Source organism: Puma concolor, chromosome D4 (assembly GCF_028749965.1).
Source record: "Puma concolor isolate L17-30 chromosome D4, mPumCon1.1.hap2, whole genome shotgun sequence".
NCBI classification, from domain to species: domain Eukaryota; kingdom Metazoa; phylum Chordata; class Mammalia; order Carnivora; family Felidae; genus Puma; species Puma concolor.
The window spans coordinates 81,340,490-81,359,692 of record NC_141679.1 but is presented as its reverse complement, the minus strand read 5'-3'; the positions used below and the strand labels follow the sequence as shown (position 1 = coordinate 81,359,692).

Genomic DNA, 19,203 nt, shown 5'->3' with positions numbered 1-19,203 from the left:
CCTGGGCTGGACTCAAATTCCAAACTCCATTTACCCTACAGGGGGCGTAAGTGGAAATTGCTCAATTTCCAATGTTGCTATTTCCTGGGGAAACTGTAGTTTTTCCTCTTCATGGACAGTTTAGTTGTCATCCAGGATTTAAGTCAGTTTCTATGCAGATTTGGGGGTTCTCCATTCTGTGTTCCTCTTTCTGGGATTTTCTTATTACTTTTCAGCCTCCTTGACATCTACCAGTTTCATACTGACTCAAGTCTTTCTCTGAGTTCTAGCTACCCACTTCCGTGTAAATTGGGAGATAACCTCAAAATGAAAAGTTGTATAAATGTAAACTTTACCCAATACATTTCCCTTCTTTCAAGGAGCAGCCTGGTTTCAGTCCATCTCTTTTGCCTTCAAATAGATTTATTTAATTTTTATTTTATTTTCCCTTCTAGAATTCATGACTGTCATCTCTGGGGGCATTGGACTGTATAATTTACTTTCCTATGAGTCAAAACATTCTAATTCTGTATTAATTTAATTTTGTTATCATCCTTCACCACCCTCCTTTTTTTCGAGGATTAATGGAGATCAACAGAAAACTTCTAACATTAGGGGCACCTGGGTGGCTCAGTCTGTTAAGCTGCTGACTCTCGATTTTGGTACAGGTCATGATCTCACGGTTCATGGGTTTAAGCCCCTCATTAGGCTCTGTGTTGTCAGCACAGCTTAGGATTCTCTCTCCCCTACCCCCCTCTCTGCCCTTCCCCTGCTCACACTCTCTCTCCCTCTCTAAATAAAAAAACAATAAACAAACAAACAAACAAACCTTCTAACATTAATACGGATTTTATTTCCTGAACGAATCATGTATTGGTGTGTATCATTTAGGTTACTATAAACCATTTGTGAGTAGTAATGGATCATTATTAATTTATTAATGGTGTCTTTTGACAAGCAAAAGTCTTCTAATTATAATGAGGTAACAACTTATCATTTTTTTAGTTATTGTCTTCTGTCACCTCCTAAGAGACCTTTATCTATCCCCAAGTTAGAAAGATATCCTCCTATGTTTTTCTCTAAAAGCTTGTGGCTTTAGCTCGTACGGTTCGATCTATAATTTGTTTTGAATTAACTTTTTGGTATGTATAAGATACACACAACATACATGAGTTGCAAAACCATGAGTGAAAAAAAACCAAATGCAGAGTACCTGTCATACAACACTATTTATATGACCTTCCATAGCAGGAATAACTCAGCTGTAGTCATAGAAATCAGAACACTGATTTCCTGGGCGGGGAGACGGTACTGACTCAAAGGGGCACAAGAAAAAAATACTGGGGTCCTGGAGACGTTCTGTGTCTTAATTAATAGTTTTTACATATACATGGACATGTGTAAAAAAAACACAATAAACTGTACACCTAAATTGCATGTGTTTTACGTTATGTAAGTTGTACTTAAATTAAAAATGTAGTAGAAGGCTTAAAAACCTCAAGTAAAGAAAAGAACTTCAATGATCCTGTGTTTGTTTGTTTCCTAAATGGGAGAAAAATCTAGTCCCTTGGTAATGTCAAAGAGAAGCTACTGGCTTATGAATTGTTATGATTCTAAGTATCTAATTCTTTCATCATCAAAAGAGAATGTGATGACATCATCATTCCCAGAAGACTGAAATAATAAGCAGGCAAACTGGGGAGTGCCGAAGAACCACTACCAGGGTATCTGATTCATGACTTTTCAAAGGTCTCAGAAGGTCCTGCTTGAAAACTGTCTGCCCACTTGAGATTTTCCACATGTCTTCCCAAACCACCATGCCATAAGTGTTGAGTCTCCAAGGAAGAAACTGTGTAAAAGTCCTCTATGATCTTAGGGAAACAAAAGGTAAGAGTTTGTCCTTCATTTCAACCAAATCGAGATACATTCAACTCCTTCTCTGCACACAATTTCATATTGCATAGACGAAATATCACAAAGGAGCTTTACAAACTTGATGGCTAAAATATCAAGTCAATGTACAAATAATCTAAACTTTATAGTTTAGCCTCTAGCCCATGCTTGGAATCAATTTTATATTCAAATACTTTTGAGAAGGAGCATCTATTTTATGCTGTTATCAGTCCTATCATCTGTCTTGGGATGATGAACTTCATAATACTATTTCACTAAAGATAGTTCCTTCATAACTACATACCTCTTTGAAGTCCAAGTATTTTCTCAATTTTCTCTTTTCTCTGACACCACGCTCCGTGAGTTAGGCTGGGAAGTGGCATTTGTATTTTTCTCTTCTGCAGGAAAAGCCTTGTGTACTCTAGAAAAGACAAATGAAGTTTATAAAATCTCTTGCATCAAGGCCAGCTTAGACAAGCTAATGTCCTGGCTTCGGGCAGCTGGCTCCCATAAAAAGTGTCTCCGCAGGCTTAACTCTATTTTCATATAGAGAGACATCCAAGGACCAGAGGTGCCTTAATTCCTAGCCAATATATATTAAATCAGCTAGTTAAAGTCATGGAGAGTCACAATTCAACACAGCTTACTCTGTATTCATTGTACTATATTTAATCTATTTTTATCTGTTTCTTTTTCCTCTTAGGAAAGGATGAAATACAGAAGAAAAACAAGTCAACTGCTATTACTTTTATTGTTTTTATGGGCTTTGTACAGACAGTATCATGTCAGGTAATTTTTAAAAAGTAATGTATATTTTATTCTGGGGTTTGATAAAGATCTAGTATGTCAGAAAGGTGATAGGTTCACCCTCTGAATAAAATCAGCCTCCAAATATACCCCCGTATATATATACCAATCCAATATACCCCAAAATATCCAAATGGCATTCAAATATATCAGCATAAACATAACCTTCAGCATAAAAGTTCTTAGTTTCTAATGGGATCAGGGCTGACCACAATGTTTGTAGGCCCGTTTGTGTGAGAACAAGGAATGTTAAGCTACCAACACAGTAACCATGTAATTAAGGCAGTTAGTAAGTGTTGGAGGAAGTGCCATTGTTAAATAGGCGGCATCTTTTTAAAGAGACATCCCTAATATTGGTGGCTTCTGGCACTAGGTATGGTATTTGCAGTCCACATACGTACACAAGCAGAAAGATTTCATTGGCCATCAGCAAGTTCCATCGTTTCGAGTATTAAGTTTTTCTTTCATTTGTAACTCAAAGAATTAGGTTTTCTTTTTTAAGATCTAGTGTGTGAAGTCCTTAACTGTGGTGATTTTTTATCATGCTCATTACTGTATGTCTGCAACCAATAATGTCCTTGGCACATGGTACATGTCTTAGTCCGTCCGAGCTGCTATAACAGAATACCATGGACGGGATGGCTTATGAACGCCAGAAATTTATTTCTCACAGTTCTGGAGGCTGAGAGGTCCAAGATCAAGGCGCTGGCAGACTTGGTGCCCTGGTTCATGGACAGCCACCTTCTTGCTGTGTCCTCACATGGTTGAAGGGACAAGGGAGTTCTCTGGTATCACTTTTGTAAGGCCACTAATCCCACTCATGAGGGCTCCAACCTCATAACCCAATCATGTCCTAAAGGCCCCACTTCCTAATGCCATCATGTTGGGGGTTAGGATGTCAACCTTCAAATTTGAGGGGGACACAAATATTTTGTCCATATTATGTGTTCATTGAATATTTGGTAATGTTAGGGAATAAGATGAATGGATTGCTGGAGTATAACTCTAGTCATCTTAAATATGGAAACATCTTATGTAAGTTTAAAAGTAATGTAATGTTTTTTGTTTATCCTAAGCACAAAGAAACTACAGAAGATATATCGGTGCTGGTAAGTCCGATTTACAAATATGCTATGACCCCTTCTTTGAGGACGAAACCCGTTGGGGGCAGTGGAGTACCTGCAAGTCCTTGGTTCCTCCAGGCAACAGTAAACCAAAGCAATTTTACTGACGTATGTTGGAGATGCTCCTTTAGGGTCAGAGTACTAGGAGTCAAAGTAGAGCAGACTGGCGGGGTGCCATCTGTAATGGAGGAGTTAGAACTGGTTAGAGGAAACGTGTTACAGGAAACAGAACCCAGCTTCCAGGAATCTTGGGTCTTTTAAAGCTCTGGGAAATCACACAGGAGAAAAGTTTCAGCCAAAAGACTCTTGGGAGATTGTATTAACCACAAGCCCCCTACAAAATCACACTATCAGAATGTACGCGGAGAGGAAAACTTCCCCAAAGATTGTGTAAGACCCAAATTCCTAATGAAGTGCAAGAAGCTTCCTTTCTGATGCTTGTTGTGTCCAAGGGCCTTGTCTCAGTTGGTTCTATGCGGTCCAACACCCCCGCTAAGACCATGACTCTACATGCAGGTGAGCTGCTCTGTGCATGAAAATAATGTAGTAAGATGGTTTTCATGGGAGTGTATGTTTCCCCCAGACGGAGCCGTGGCTCACAGTCAACCACCTGAAAACAGCAGGAAAACCTGTAGACAAAGGTGGGAACGTGCAAGGAAGGTCTGCTGCAGCAGAGGCTGGGAGAAAAAATGAATTAAAATGTTTTCTGATAAAATGTACACAATGCAACACAATCTGACAATCATCCCATCATTAATATTAGGTCTTCTTCGCATCATGATTCTAAAGCCTTAATACACCGATACTCAGTAACCAAAGGCCTTGCTGTCGATAAGGCGGGTGCCTGCGTAGAAGTCCACGTCTCAGTCACACCCTGGATGCCGCAGTGCTCCTATCTGTGTACACAGGCACAAAGACGGACTTGTGATGTACGACTCAGCTCCACAGCTGCCTCTCGTTAACTCAGCCCAGGATCAACTCTCCAAAGATGTGTTAGCCGGGGTGCCATTAGAGTGTATAGCAAGGATGAAGTAAGGACCCCAGCCCAACTTCTGGTCTTTCCACCTGCTGTGTGACTATGGACAAGAGAATAAAAGGTCCACGTGCCTCAGTTTCCTTGTCTAGTAAATTGAGGATGATAATAATAGCAGTACCTATCTCATAGGGGTGGATTAAATTAGATAACACTCGGGAAAGTATTCCATAAGTATTAGCTATTAATGAAGGGAATCTAACCTCCTCTAGCTGGCTAGGGAATACTTCCCTTAGGTGAGGATATTTAAAATAAGACCTAAAGGCTGTGTGAGAATTAGCTGGTTGAAGCGTGGAGTGTTTAAGGAAACTTAAAAAAGGCCAGTGAGTCTGGAACATTCTAATTGTGGGGCCCTGTAGGAGATGTGGCTAGAACAAGGTGAAGGGTCAGATTATGCAGAATGTTATGGCCATAGAAGGAGTGTGAACATGATCCTTAGGCCAATGGGAAGCCACTGAACACTGTTAAACAGAAGAATAACATGGGAGCAACTGGAGCTTCAGGAACATGATAGAGGAAGCAGAGTGGACATATGGAGAATGGGTTGCAAAGGGCCAGGACAAGGACAGGCAGAGAGGGTATCACAGTGTTAATTTGGGGGGATCGGAATATGGAGGGTCATTATACTATTCTCTTTCAGTTTGCACACCTTTAACATTTTTCATACTGCAAAGTCTTGATTAAAGTGCACAGACGATGAGACCAATTAGAAGGCTACTGCAATAGCCCGAATAAGAGACGGTGGTGACTTGGAGTCATGCGGTGGCAGAGAATGAAGATAGGGAATGGATTTGAGAGACGTTTTGGAGATAAAACCAGCAGGGTTTAAAGATGGATTTGGGGCTGGGATTTAGGGAATGCTCTGAGTGTAGAATGATTCTCACACTTCTGCCTTGCTAATCCAAGTGGAGCCAGTGAGATAAAGCAACATTTGAAGGGTTCCTACTGTAGGGAAGACATGATGACTTCCACATTAAGCATCTTCTTCTCGTGGTATCTGTGCGAACTTCAAGCAGGAGACTTCAGAATGCAGTTGGATGTCTGAGTCTTAAATTCCCGGGAGAAGTCTAGTTGCACATACAAATTTGAAGCCACAGGAAAATGCCTGCAAGCATGTCAATCGATCAAATAGAAAGCCTAGGAAAAACCTTTCTGAGAATGACTCTCAAATCAGGGCTTCTGAGCAGACAGGATATTTAAGGCTAACCTTAGACAGATAGTAGGGATCTATTTCCAATGCAATAGAGGGGGGGGGGGAATCAGTACTCTAGATGAATTTGGAGGCGAGGTGGCTGAAAATTGAAGGAGGTTTCATGTGATGACTGCTATTTATCAGTGAGAAGAAGGAGAATGAGCACTGTAGAAACACATAAAGATTTCTGGGCAGCACAGAGCCTCAGTCAAGGTTAGAAATCATGATTTTCCATGCCACTACCTTCAAAGTTCATCACTGCTTTTCTTACTGCTTCATGCTTATCTCGCATTTTACATCATATCATAATATAACCCTAGATTTGGTAGACATTCAATCATCTCAAGCTCAACTAGATATAGTGTGATTCTTTGCACTATTTCTTCTGATAGGTCTATGAACAGTCCATCAAAGGAATTAAAGCTTTCAGACTGGTTTTCTCCCAGGTAAGAACTCCAAGTCAAACACATGTGAGATTAATCCATAGATTGCCCAGTAGAAACTAACACTGTGTCAATAATACTTACAACTGGCCTTCCAACTGTTGGGCGGGAGATTGATCTTTGATTACCTTACAAAAAAATAAGCAGTGTCCCAGTGGACATTAAGGCCCACATCCTTCATAAGTGAGAGTATAGATGACAGAAACCCAACAGAAACCCAAACCTAACATTATGGCAGGTCAAAATGTGAAGGGTCCATGTTTGATCATTTGCTTGATTCTCCTCATTTCGCCAACGAGGGAACCAAAGCCCAAGTCAGATAGATGGGTCGTCTGTGCACTTCACACTTTAATACAGCAGCTTTCCTCCAGCCTCTCTGCCTCCCGCTCCTTACTGTACCCACGTGTCTTTCTCCTTGGTGGTGCAGGGCTTCAGGACTTGTCTGAATTAAAACTTTGAAAGGAGATGTCCAGCTAAGATCATGATTGGATAATGGTCCATGAACCATCCTCCTATGATATTACAACTTTTGTCAGATCTAACAAGGACACATAAAGCACACCGGTTATTTTAAAAAAGCATTTCATACAAAGAACTGTTAACTAGTATAAAGTTACCTAGTTAGTGGTTAACTAGTATAAGTAACTGGAAAGTCTGGAAAGAGAATTCTAAGGTGTAATGGGGGGAACAACCACAGGAAGTAACTATTTTCCCCAGGAAAAGGGCTGAAGAAACAGAAGGAAGAGGCCAAAATTGTGAAACCCTAGAAACTTGGAGAGCTTAAACTCAGTGAGCTTAAGACCCACTCAACTGGTGCTGGTACCACCAGGCTCCAGAAAGGCCTTTTGGGACAAGGAGCCAGACCTCTACGGAGGGGCACAATGAGGCTGGGTTTGACAGTGTTGGAAAAGCTGAAATCTGGATCCAGATGGAACTATATCTCGGTGGTGGAGACTTGCAGGAGGAGGAGGCAGATACGGATCCCCCTGGAAACCGGAAAGAGCAAGTTCCTTCTTCCCCCAGGCTTGTAATTTTCCTCCAGTGCCCTCTATTAGCAGAGCCTAACAGGGTGCCTGCTGGCAAAGAAGAGATGTGGTTTGCGGAGTCCTGGCTCAATATAAGAAAGCCCAGCATAGTGCGGTGGGTTTAGTTACGAAAGATGTTAGCTTAATAACTGGCACAGGATCCCACTCACAAGACAAGTAAGGCATATCCTTGTAAGTCAGCGTGATGATTCATCACAACAATTGAACAAAGGAGAAAACCATATAATCATTTACACAGATTCCAAATTGACTACCAATAAAATTCAGTTTTCACCGCATTTTTTTTTTTTTTGGCTTAAACAATATAAATTTATTTCTTCCCACTTCTGGAGGCTAGAAGTGGATGGTCAAGGTGTGGGAAGTTCGGTTTCCCCTGAGGCTTCTCTCCTGGGCTTTCTTGTCCTCACCGGGACTTTTTTCTGTGTGCCATCATCCACAAGCATCCATGGTGTCTCTTCTTTTAAGGACACCAGTCCTATTGAATTTGGGCCCCACCCTTATGACCTCATTTAACCTGAATTACCTCCCTGAAGGCCCTGTCTCTAAATAGCCACAATGGGGATTAGGGTTTCAACATATGAATTTGGGGGAGACAGTGTTCAGTCCATAACAGCTTCTGAAATAGTTAATAGAATCTTTTTTTAAAAATATATTTGTTTATTTTGACAGAGACAGAGACAGCATGAGTCGGGGAGGGACAGAGAGGGAGAGGGAGACAGAGAATCCCAAGCAGGCTCCACACTGTCAGCACGGAGCCAGATGCAAGGCTCAAACCCATGAAACCAAGAAATCATGACCTGAGCTGAAACCAAGAGTTGGACACTTAACTGACTGACTCACCCAGACGCCCCAATAGAATCTTTTTCTTCCAACTGTACAACAATTCTCATTCTGTTTTCATTCTTTTCCTTGATGACCATCAAGGTTGAACACCTTTTCCCATGAATATTGGCCACTTGGATATTTACTTTTGTAAAATGCCAGTTTCTATCTGTGGGTCTCCTTTCTGCTTTCTTGTTAGTGTCCTTGGATGCACAAAATTTTGTTTTCTGCGGAAGTCTAATTTATCTAATTTTTTTTCTTTTGATGTCCATGCTTTTGGTGTCACATCTAAGAAATGATTACCAAATCTAAGATCATGAAAATTTACTGTAGTTTTCTTCTAAGAGTTTTATAACTTTTGCTCTTACATTTAAATCTTTGATCCATTTTGCATTAACGTTTATCCATGGTGGGAGATAAGTGCAACTTCATTTTTTTTTAAATGTAGATATCCAGTGGTCTCAGCACAATTTGTTAGAAAGACTATTTTCCCCCATTGAATGGTCTTGGCACCCTTTATTTAAAATTAACTAATCATAGTTGTATGGGCTTTTTACAGACTCAGTTCTATTCCATTGACCTATATATGTCTATCCTTATGTCAATAACACACTGGTTTGATTATTGTATCTTTGCAGTAAGCTTTGAAATCGGGAAGTGTGAGTCCTCCAATTTTGTTCTTCTTTTTCAAGATCGTTTTGGCTATTTGAGGTTCCTTATAATTCCTTATGAATTTTAGGCTCAGTTTGTTCATTTCAGTAAAAATAATTAATTAAATTAAATTAAATTAAATTAAATTAAATTAAATTAGCAGTTAGAAAAGTGATAGTGTATTACCTTCCCAGGGTTGCTATAACAAATCACAACAAACTACATGACTTAAAACAACATAAATTAATTTCTTCACAACTCGAGTCCAGAAATCCAAAATCAAGGTGTCAGCAGGGCCACGTTCCCTCTAAAGCCCAAAAGAAGAATTCTTCCTATCTCTTGAAGACTCTGGTGGCCCCAGGCATTCTTTGGCGTGAAAGCATAGCTCCAGTCTCTGCCTTTGTCTCTACATGGCCTTATCTGTATCTCTCCTCTATGTGCCCTTTCATCTTAAAAGAACACCTGTCATTGGATTCACAAGCCCAACCTAATTCAGAATGATGTCATCATAATTAATTACATCTGCAAAGACACTATTTCTAAATAAGGTAACATTCTGAAGTTCCAAGTGGATTTGAATTGGGGGGAGGGTTACTATTCAATGCAGTACATGTAGGAATGACATTGAATCTGTAGCTCACTTTGGGGCGTATTACCATCTTAACAATATGAAGTCTCCAATCCATAAACATGATGTCTTTCCATTTATTTAGGCCTTCTTTAATCTTTTTCAACAATGTCTTATAGTTTTCATTGTATCAGTCTTGCACCTCCTTTGGTTGTGTGTATTCCTAAATATTTTATTCTTTTTGTTCCTGTTATAAATGAAAATGTTTTCTTAATTTTATTTTCAGATGGTTCGTTTCTAGTGTATGGAAATATAAATGATTTTTGCATGTTGATCTTGTATACTGCAACAATTACTGGTTCTAATAGATTTTTTTTGGAAGACTGGTTAGAATCTTCTCTATTAGTAGAGATAGTTTTACTTCTTTCTTTCCAATTTGGATGCCTTTTATTTCCTTTTCTTGCCCAACTTCCCTAAACCTCCAGTACAATGTTGAAAGGAAGTGGATAAAACAGACAGCCTTGTCTGGTTCCTGATTTTAGGGGAAAAGTTTTCAGTCTCTCAAAAATAAGTATGATGTCAACTGTGAGTTTTACATAAGATGCCCTTTATCATGTAGAGGAATTTCCCTTCTGTTCCTAGTTTGTTGGGTATTTTTATCATGCAGGATTGTGGGAATTTTGTCAAATGCCTTTTCTACATCACCTAAGATGATCATGTGGGTTTTTTACTTCCATTTTATTAATATGGTGTTTTACATAGATTGGTATTTGTTTGTGTTTTGTTTTGTTTTGTTTTGTTTGTTTTTGGTATTTGTAGGTTGAACCAGCCTGCATTCCTGGAATAAATCTCACTTCAGATTTTAATATACTGTTGGATTCAGTTTACAAATATTTTGTTGAGGATTTTTGCATTTTTATTCATAATGGATATTAGTCTACAGTTTTCCTGAGGTGTTTTTTCCTGGCTTTTGTATCAGTAATTCTGGCCACATAGAATGAGTTAGAAAATGCTCTCTCTTCTTCAATTTCTTTGGAAGACTTTGAGAACGATTGGTGTTAATCTGTTAGATGTTTGGTAGAATTCACCAATGAAGCCATCTTGTCCTGGGCTTTTCTTTGTTGGGAGAATTTTGATTACCAATCCAATTATTTTTATTAATTCTGTTGCCTTGTTCCAGGCCTGTTAAATTTTTCTATTTCTTCTTCAACTAGTTTTGGTAGTTCGTGTGTTTCTAGGAATTTGTCCATTTCATCTATTTATCTAATAAGGTCATGTACAATTGCTCATAGTATTCTCTTATAATGCTTTTTCTATCTGTAAGGTCTGTAGTAGTGTCTCCATTTCCACTCCTGATTTTAATAATAGGAGTCATTTCTGGATTTTTGGTTTCAGTCAGTCTAGTTAAAAATTGGTCAATTTTGGGGCGCCTGGGTGGCGCAGTCGGTTAAGCGTCCGACTTCAGCCAGGTCACGATCTCGCGGTCCATGAGTTCGAGCCCCGCGTCAGGCTCTGGGCTGATGGCTCAGAGCCTGGAGCCTGTTTCCGATTCTGTGTCTCCCTCTCTCTCTGCCCCTCCCCCGTTCATGCTCTGTCTCTCTCTGTCCCAAAAATAAATAAACGTTGAAAAAAAAAATTAAAAAAAAAAATTGGTCAATTTTATCGATATTCTCAAAGAACCAATTATTGGCTTCATTAATTCTGTCATGTTTTTCTTTTCCTCTATGTCCACTGTCTCTGCTCCAGGCCTTATTATTTCTTCCTTCTTCTTGCTTTGGGTTTAGTTTGCTATTTTTTTCTAGGTCCTTAAAGGTGGAAGGTTAGGTTATCAATATGGTATCTTTCTTCTTGTTTAATACAGATGTTTACAGCTATACGCTTCCTTCTGAGTACTGCTTTTCACTGCATCCCATAAGTTTTAGTATGTTGTATTTTCATTTTTATTCATCTCAATGTATTTTCTAATTCCTTTTGTGATTTTTTTTTCTTTGACCCATTGGTTGTTTCAGAGTGTTTTGTTTAATTTCCATTTATTTATGAACTTTACAGGTTTCCTTCTGCTGTTAATTTCATTCCACTGTCAATGGAAAAGATAGTTTGTATGTTTCCAACCATTTTAAGTTTATTGAGATTTATTTTATGGCCTAACATATGATCTATCCTGGAAAATGTCCCATGTGTTGTTGGTTAAAATGTTCTATGTATGTCTGCTCAGGTCTGCTGTTGAAATCCTATGGCAAGTTTTTTTATTTCAGCTACTATACTTCTCAGCTTCAGAACTTCTATTTGGTTCCTTTTTATATTCTATCTCTTTATTCACATCCTCTGCTTGTTAAGCCTTCGTTCTCCTGATTTCCTTTAGTTCTTTTTCCATGGTTTTCTTTGGCTCTTTCGGCATATTTAAAATAGTTGATTTAAAGTCTTGTTATAGTAAGCCCAATGTCTGGCTTCCCCAGGGACAGTTTTTGTTAATTCTTTCCTCCCATCAATGGACCACACATTCTTGTTTCCTTGTATGCCTCATAATTTTTAGTTGAAAACAGGCATTTTGTATACTATAATGTCGTTACTTTGGAATTCTGATTCTTTTGCCTCCTCAGAGTTTGTTGTTCTTGCTTGCTGTGGATTGTAGTTCTTTGTCTGTTTGGTGACTTTTCCAGACTATTTTTAAAGACTGTATTCTTTGTCTTGTTTGGTCTGAGAGGTCTCTGTTCCTTTAGCTTATGGTCAGCTACTGGTTTGTTAAAGATATCCTTAAATACCTAGAGCCATAGTGGTGGTGGTTGTGGTGGTGGTTGGAGGATAATTGGAGGAGTAAGAGGAGGATGAGGAGATGATGATGAAGAAGAAGAAGAAGAAGAAGAAGAAGAAGAAGAAGATGACGGTGGCAGAGGAGGAGGAGAATTCCAAGGGGGAGGAGGAAGAGGAGGAGGGGAAGGAGAAAAAGGGAAGGAAAGGAAAGGAAAGGAAAGGAAAGGAAAGGAAAGGAAAGGAAAGGAGGAAATGGAAGGGAAGAGAAGGGAAAGGAAAAGAAAGAGGGAAAAAAATAACCCTCTTACAGTCTTTGAAGATTGGCTCTGTGTTTGGGCCCTCCTTCAACACAGCCCAGTTGTTTACAACTCTGCATTAGTCTTCACTTCCTGCTTACACTGAGCCTAAATATCAGCCAGAGGTGAAATCTTAGGATCTTCAGGGATCTTTTCTGAGCATGTAATCCTGAACACGTGTATGGATTCCTTAATTCCTCGTTATACAAGGGGTCTTGTTAAAGCCTTTACTTTTCAAAGAACTCTCTCCCAATTTTCTCCTCCCAGGATTTCAGCATATCTAGTGTTTATTCCAACCGTAATTTCTTGCCTCAGATGGCAGGGGCTTGTTTGTTTTTAAAATGTTTTCAAGAATTCCCCTCTACTTACCCACCTTTCCATTTTGAGAGAGTTCTGAGTTAAGTGAAACAAAAGGAAGCACTAGGAGTCCAGTCCTTTGGGGACTTCTAGGGCCAAAATGGACAAATACATTTCCTTTGGAATTAGATCCACTCTTCTCCATCCCAAAGCAGATACTCAAACTGAGAACATGGTTTGCTGTTTTCAACACCAATGTCATACTGGGAGTGAGTTGGTGCAAAGGCTAAGTTAAAATACCACAAACCTTTCCTTCTATTGTGTTGAGTCGTCCTTTTCTTGATTTAACTTTTGCTTGATTGCTCTAAACTTTTGGCTACCTTCTAGAGTTCTGACAAAGTTGATTCTGACAGTATGCAGTAATACTAGCACTGGCAGCATTTTAGATTATGAACCTAGGAAGGTCATTTTTCAAAATATGGTCTCTGAAAGTAATTAATGTCAAAAAGCCTAAGACCAGGAGATTTTGTCCAAATATAAGAGTTATTGTTACTTTATACTTAGGGTGACATTTTAACTGTGTCCTCAAAGATCTTGGAATCACAGTGTAACTAACCTGTACACGTACTTTTGTAATGATCTGGCCATTTCTGACAAGCTGTTTCTCCGGGTTGTCATAACCATCAAGGCTTTGGATTAGGAGTAAGTAAATGCTGCAACCAGACACAGGCTCTATATATTGGTAACATCTACCACAGTTTTATTAAAAGGTATCTTGTTCACAATTCTTATGTCTTTCTTACAGTCAGTCCATGAACCTGACCACCACCAACTGGTCAGCTCCAGTTGTGTGGCATGGCACTTTCAATGAAGAAGTTTTGGAACAGTATTATGCCAAACATAAAATTACCGTGGGGCTGACCGTGTTTGCCGTAGGAAGGTAGGTAATGCCAAATGTCCTTTACATTCAAGCTTTTTATTATAGAAAATAGGAGATTATCAATAATCCCACCTCAAAAATCTAGAAAAAGTGGAACGGAATAAAGCCAAAGTAAACAGAAGTAAGGAAATAGTAAAGATGAGAACAGAAATCCATGCAACTGAAAACAGAAAATCCATAGAGTAAAATCAAAGAATCAAAAAGCTGGTTCTTTGAAAAAAAATCAATATAAAATTCACAATCATCCAGGGATGAGCAAATAAGCCAATATGATAAAACAGAAACACCCACGCAAATGTGAAAGACCATGGCTATGACATTGTGGATCTGTAGGGAAAGACTTTCATAAATGATGCTGGAGAAAGTTGATGTCAGCATGGGAAAATCACAATTGCACCTTTCTACAGCATTCCATATACAAGCATATACAGACATACTTCCCAAGTAGTTTAAAGACCAAAAGTTAAAGGGCAAACCGCAGTGTATCTGAATGAAATCAAGACAGAAAAGGATTTCTTCATCAAGATACAGAAAATACTAATCATAAAGGAAGAGGTTGACAAATGTGACTGTATTGAAATTATATCCACCTAAGAAAACATCAGAAAAACCCAAATTGAGGGCCATTCTACAAAATACCTGATCAGTACTCTTCAAAATGGTCAGGGTTATAAACGACAAGGAGAGACATGGAGACAGATTGGAGGAGCCTAACAAGACATAATGACTAAATGCAATGTGTATTCTGGATTGGATCTTGCAAACTAGAAGCCCGTTAGGGGCAAAACAGGTGAAAAAAATCAAAATCTGTGGTTAAGTTATAGTATTTAACCACTGATAATTTCCTACTTTTGACAAATGTACTATGATTATATAAGATACTAACATTAGGGGAAGATGCATAGAGTGTATATGGGAACTCTGTATAATACAGTTACACCTGTTACATAAATCTAATATCATTCCAAAATAGAAAGTTTTCAAAAAATTAAAAAAAATAAGTTCACCATAGTAGTGAAAGTGCCTGATGATAACCTTTTTTTTCTTGTGAATGCCTGACATTACACTTTTGATTACTGAGGCACTCATTTCAAAGACATCCAACTTGAATAAACATACTGCGGGCTATAACATGGTTGGTCACTAACTAAACAACTGGGTAAAGAGGCAGGTCGGCCCTCCTGTGAAATTCCCCGTTTAGAAAGGCCTGGGTAACCTATGTAACTGACCACCTGAGTGACCCCGCACTTTCCTTCCTGCACTTTCATTCCTGCTCTTAGGTTTCAAATTCTGTAATAAAGAGTGAAGCTGTGAAAGCCTTGGCACCCCATCCCCCAGCCAAATAAAGGCAGAATCCCCAAGGATCGCCCCCTTCTCTCCCTTTACCTAAGACCTCGTTCTGTGGCCCTGGGCCTACCTTGTACCCTCCAGGACTTGTGAGTAACGAACTTTGTTTTTTCAAAGTTCTCTGATGGTTGCTGCTGAGGAGTATCTTGTAAGTGTGGGCTGGTCCAGCCACAACATTGGCTGGTAAGAGAAATGTCTGTGGGGGTCTCACCACAAGCAGCAGGGGCCTAGGTGAGTCCCAGGCATTCTTGGCCAATAGGATTACTATCGAAGGCAAAGACCAATACCAAAGAGCCCTGTATTATACCATACACAGAAATTAATTCAAATGGATAACTGGCTTAAATGTGAAAGTGAAAACAATAAAGCAACTAAAAGAAAATATAGAAGCATACTTTCACTACCTTGAGGAGGCAAGGATTTCTGGAACACAGTACAAAAGCATTAACCATAAAAAAATGCGGATAAATGGTATCTCTTTGTATTTGGGTTGCTAGCTTCCAACTCAGTAGAATATTTTAAGAGGTATTTGTCATAATTTATCTTGCTTTAATTATTAAATTACCATAACTTCAGATATTCCAAACTAGAAAGTTTTCTCCCGACTCCACCTACTATGTTTCTTAAAACTTTGATCAATACCCAGAACTTTTTTTTTTTTAATTTTTTTTTTCAACGTTTATTTATTTTTGGGACAGAGAGAGACAGAGCATGAACGGGGGAGGGGCAGAGAGAGAGGGAGACACAGAATCGGAAACAGGCTCCAGGCTCTGAGCCATCAGCCCAGAGCCTGACCTGGGGCTCGAACTCACGGACCGCGAGATCGTGACCTGGCTGAAGTCGGACGCTTAACCGACTGCGCCACCCAGGCGCCCCCAGAACTTATTTTTAATGATTATATAAACATTATCTGAAGCTGAGGCTTGTATGTCTGCATTATTGACTCCTCATAAATTCCTCCTCATAAAGCAAGCCACGGACATCAATCACTGCTCGTGCAAGGACCCAAGACCTTCTTGCCTACAATCCCCAACACAAGCTCCTTCCTCCCAGACAACCCTAAAGACTCTGGCTCTCATCTTGCGACAGGGCTCTGTGCCATTTACTGATCTCACCATGTTTCATTCCCCCTCGTAAGGAAGTCCTCTTTTCTCATGATCCACAGAACCCCATCAGGGAGAGGAAAGGCAGATAATTTCACTTTCTTTTATGCTACTTAAATATAACTCAAGAAGCGTATCTAATATTTAGTTTGCCTACTAGTATTTCTGGACAAACTACTACCAGTGTAACTTAAGTAGTATGCATTTCACTGCAATAGAAGACAAAGAACTTAATCATTTCTCGTTTACTTCACAGATATATCGACCACTATTTGAGGAAATTTATACTATCTGCAGATATGTTTTTTATGGTTGGCCATAAAGTCATAATTTATGTCCTGATAGATGACTTCTCCAGGATGCCTTGGATACAGCTGAGTCCCCTCCGTACAATCAAAGTGTTTGAAATTAAGCGAGAGAAGAGATGGCAAGATGTCAGCATGATGCGCATGAAGACTATTAGTGAACATGTTGTAGATCATATCCAGTGTGAAGTCGACTTTCTCTTCTGCATGGATGTAGATCAAGTCTTCGTAAGGAAATATGGAGTGGAGACTCTGGGGGAGTCAGTGGCTCAGTTACATGCTTACTGGTACAAGGCAGATCTGATAAAGGTGCCATATGAAAGAAGTGAGTTATCAGAAGCATATATACCTACTGGCATGGGAGATTTTTATTACCACGCTGCTGTATTTGGTGGCACTCCTACCCAAGTTCTCAATATTGCCAGGGAGTGCTTGAAAGGAATCATGAATGACAAGAAAAACAGCATTGAAGCAGTATGGCATGATGAAAGCCACTTAAATAAGTATTTCTTTCTCCACAAACCTGCTAAGCTCTTATCACCGGAATATTGCTGGGATTTTACTAGAACAGATATCATTAATATTCATAATATCAAACTCTCTTGGGCTAAAAAGGATTATAAACATCTTAGGGTGAAATTGTAGTTTTATAGCACTTCCTTCAGATTTCTGAAAATAAGAGCATCATTTTTGTCTTATTCCTTAGAAAATTAGCAGTTGATAAATTTTAGCACTAAAAAAAAAAAATCACTAGCAAAATGGCAAGACCGCCAATATGGAATAGTCATACTTCTCATATTCATTGTGAATTGTATAAGATGGGATACAGCAATTGCAGAATGAATGTACTGACGTCAGATGGAGATACAATGATTTCATATCCTGTGTGAATATTGAGGAGATATTATTTGTTGAACAAAATAGAATCTGTCACAAGAAAATGAAACCTGAAATATTTTTATTGATCCATGTAGATACACATTTCTCATACTGCTTAAGAAAGGGGGTTGTCAGGGTGCCTGGGTGGCTCAGCCGGTCCAACTCTTGATTTTGGCTCAGGTCAGGATTCCAGGGTTGTTGGATCAAGGCTCCCGTCAAGCTCTGTGCTGAGCATGGAGCCTGCTTAAGATTCTCTCTCTCTGTGTGTCTCTCTCTCTCTTTACCTCTTTCTCTCTCTCTCTCTCTCCCTCTGCCTCTTCCCCCATCTCTCTCTCTCAAATAAGATTAAATCTAAAAAATTAACAAAATAAAATAAAAATAAAAAAGAAAGGGGATTGTCTGGAGGTGTGGATAAGAAGTCACCGCAACTATAGTAATATCCTGTCTATGCAAAACATTAAAGATGTTAAAGCTGCCATCAGATGGACGGATCATTACTTAGGAAACTGAGTCACTCAAAAAGAACTAGGCGTTTTAAAACTATGAGATTGATTGTTATAAAAACTAAAAGAAAATGTAATAAATACAGAGAAAATTGAAAGCCCCTCCTTTACTCTCCCTTTGAAAACCTATCCCTCACTATTCCTTTTATATGCATTTATATACCCACCACATGAACACCCACACACACAGTGACACTTGTGTTTTACACAAATTGATTCATATCACACACATGCACACATACAGGCACACACAAGGATTTTACCACTAGTCAGGGCCCAGTTAGGAAAACAGATAATGCTATCCTCAGTATTTAACAGTGGAGATTTAACACAGGGAACTGGACATACAGGAGCTCATAACAGAGCTGAAGTGCACACAAGAGAAAGTGAAGCAACCCATAATTAAAAAAAAAATTTTAATGTTTATTTTGGAGAGAGAGAGAGAAAGAGAGAGAGTGGGGAAGGGGCAGAGAGAGAGAGGGAAACACAGAATCCGAAGCAGGCTCCAGGCTCTGAGCTGTCAGCACAGAGCCCGACGCAGGGCTCAAATCCACAAACTGTGAGATCATGACCTGAGCTGAAGTGAGACACAACCAACAGAGCCACCCAGGTGCCCCTAATTTTTATTTTAATGAAGGCAATAGCACTCCTAAGGCTGAAGGGACAATTGTAGAATGTCCACAAAGAGCCAGAACCTAGCATGAGCTGCCTGGCACGGGTGGGGACAACAAAGAGAGGAGTCTAGTCACTGCTAAGGATGTCACCCAAAGGAGACAGAGACGAGAGAGAAATGTACAGACTTTTCTCCTTCTCCTGTCCTGTCTGCCTTTGTTTCCACTGGCCAGTGCCATCCAGTAGTCGGATGCAGTGGAGTCTAGGAAATGGAGGTCCCTGCCACACCGAGCAGAGTGTGGGGAAAATGAGATCGAAATCTGAGAGTAAACAGACAAATGGCTACCACAGTCCACCCATGTTGCCACAAAGCACTCATCCTCTTCCTCCTAACTCCCATAAAATGACTTCATGTTTCTACCACGCAAAACGCAACCAGCTTTTGTGTAAATAATCACACCCAGAAGGGTGAAATCCGAAGTAATGCCTGACATAGTTTCCCTCATTATGTCCAAGAATCCAGGATGATATGAGGTCCTCTCCCTCAGGACTCTATGTGGCTCTTCACTGTTTGGTGAGCTCTGATCCAAATTGTAAAGAATAACTAATACT

The 19,203-nt window shown here is 39.5% G+C and overlaps 1 protein-coding gene and 1 long non-coding RNA gene across 12 annotated transcripts in view; one reads left to right on the top strand and one right to left on the bottom strand.

Moving 5' to 3' along the window:
• Window positions 1–19,203, bottom strand: part of LOC147575032 (uncharacterized) — a 98,890-nt gene that overhangs the window by 15,097 nt on the left and 64,590 nt on the right. For all 9 annotated transcript variants that reach the window (XR_015243011.1, XR_015243012.1, XR_015243009.1 and 6 more), the window contains 2 exons: window positions 3,859–3,981; window positions 2,177–2,293 (listed from right to left, as the gene is read on the bottom strand). This is a non-coding gene — a long non-coding RNA (uncharacterized LOC147575032). The remainder of the gene's footprint in view (window positions 1–2,176; window positions 2,294–3,858; window positions 3,982–19,203) is intronic.
• LOC112850725 (N-acetyllactosaminide alpha-1,3-galactosyltransferase-like) lies at window positions 1,577–17,543 on the top strand. Of its 3 annotated transcripts, XM_086683895.1 has the most exons (6): window positions 1,577–1,866; window positions 2,576–2,661; window positions 3,756–3,788; window positions 6,421–6,474; window positions 13,708–13,842; window positions 16,549–17,543. In XM_086683895.1, exons 1-6 carry the CDS (start codon window positions 1,846–1,848, stop codon window positions 17,240–17,242), a joined length of 1,023 nt encoding a protein of 340 aa, XP_086540021.1. In that variant the 5' UTR covers window positions 1,577–1,845; the 3' UTR covers window positions 17,243–17,543. The 3 variants fall into 3 exon arrangements, with proteins under 3 accessions (XP_086540021.1, XP_086540022.1, XP_025770044.2); XM_086683896.1 differs by lacking the exon at window positions 3,756–3,788; XM_025914259.2 differs by lacking the exons at window positions 1,577–1,866; window positions 2,576–2,661; window positions 3,756–3,788 and adding an exon at window positions 3,956–4,834.

Coding starts and splice junctions, on each gene's coding strand:
- LOC112850725 (XM_086683895.1), top strand. CDS start 1,846: ATGATCTTAGGGAAACAAAAG. Junction 6,475..13,707: donor TCAGACTGGTTTTCTCCCAG/GTAAGAACTCCA, acceptor TCTTTCTTACAG/TCAGTCCATGAACCTGACCA. Junction 13,843..16,548: donor ACCGTGTTTGCCGTAGGAAG/GTAGGTAATGCC, acceptor TTTACTTCACAG/ATATATCGACCACTATTTGA.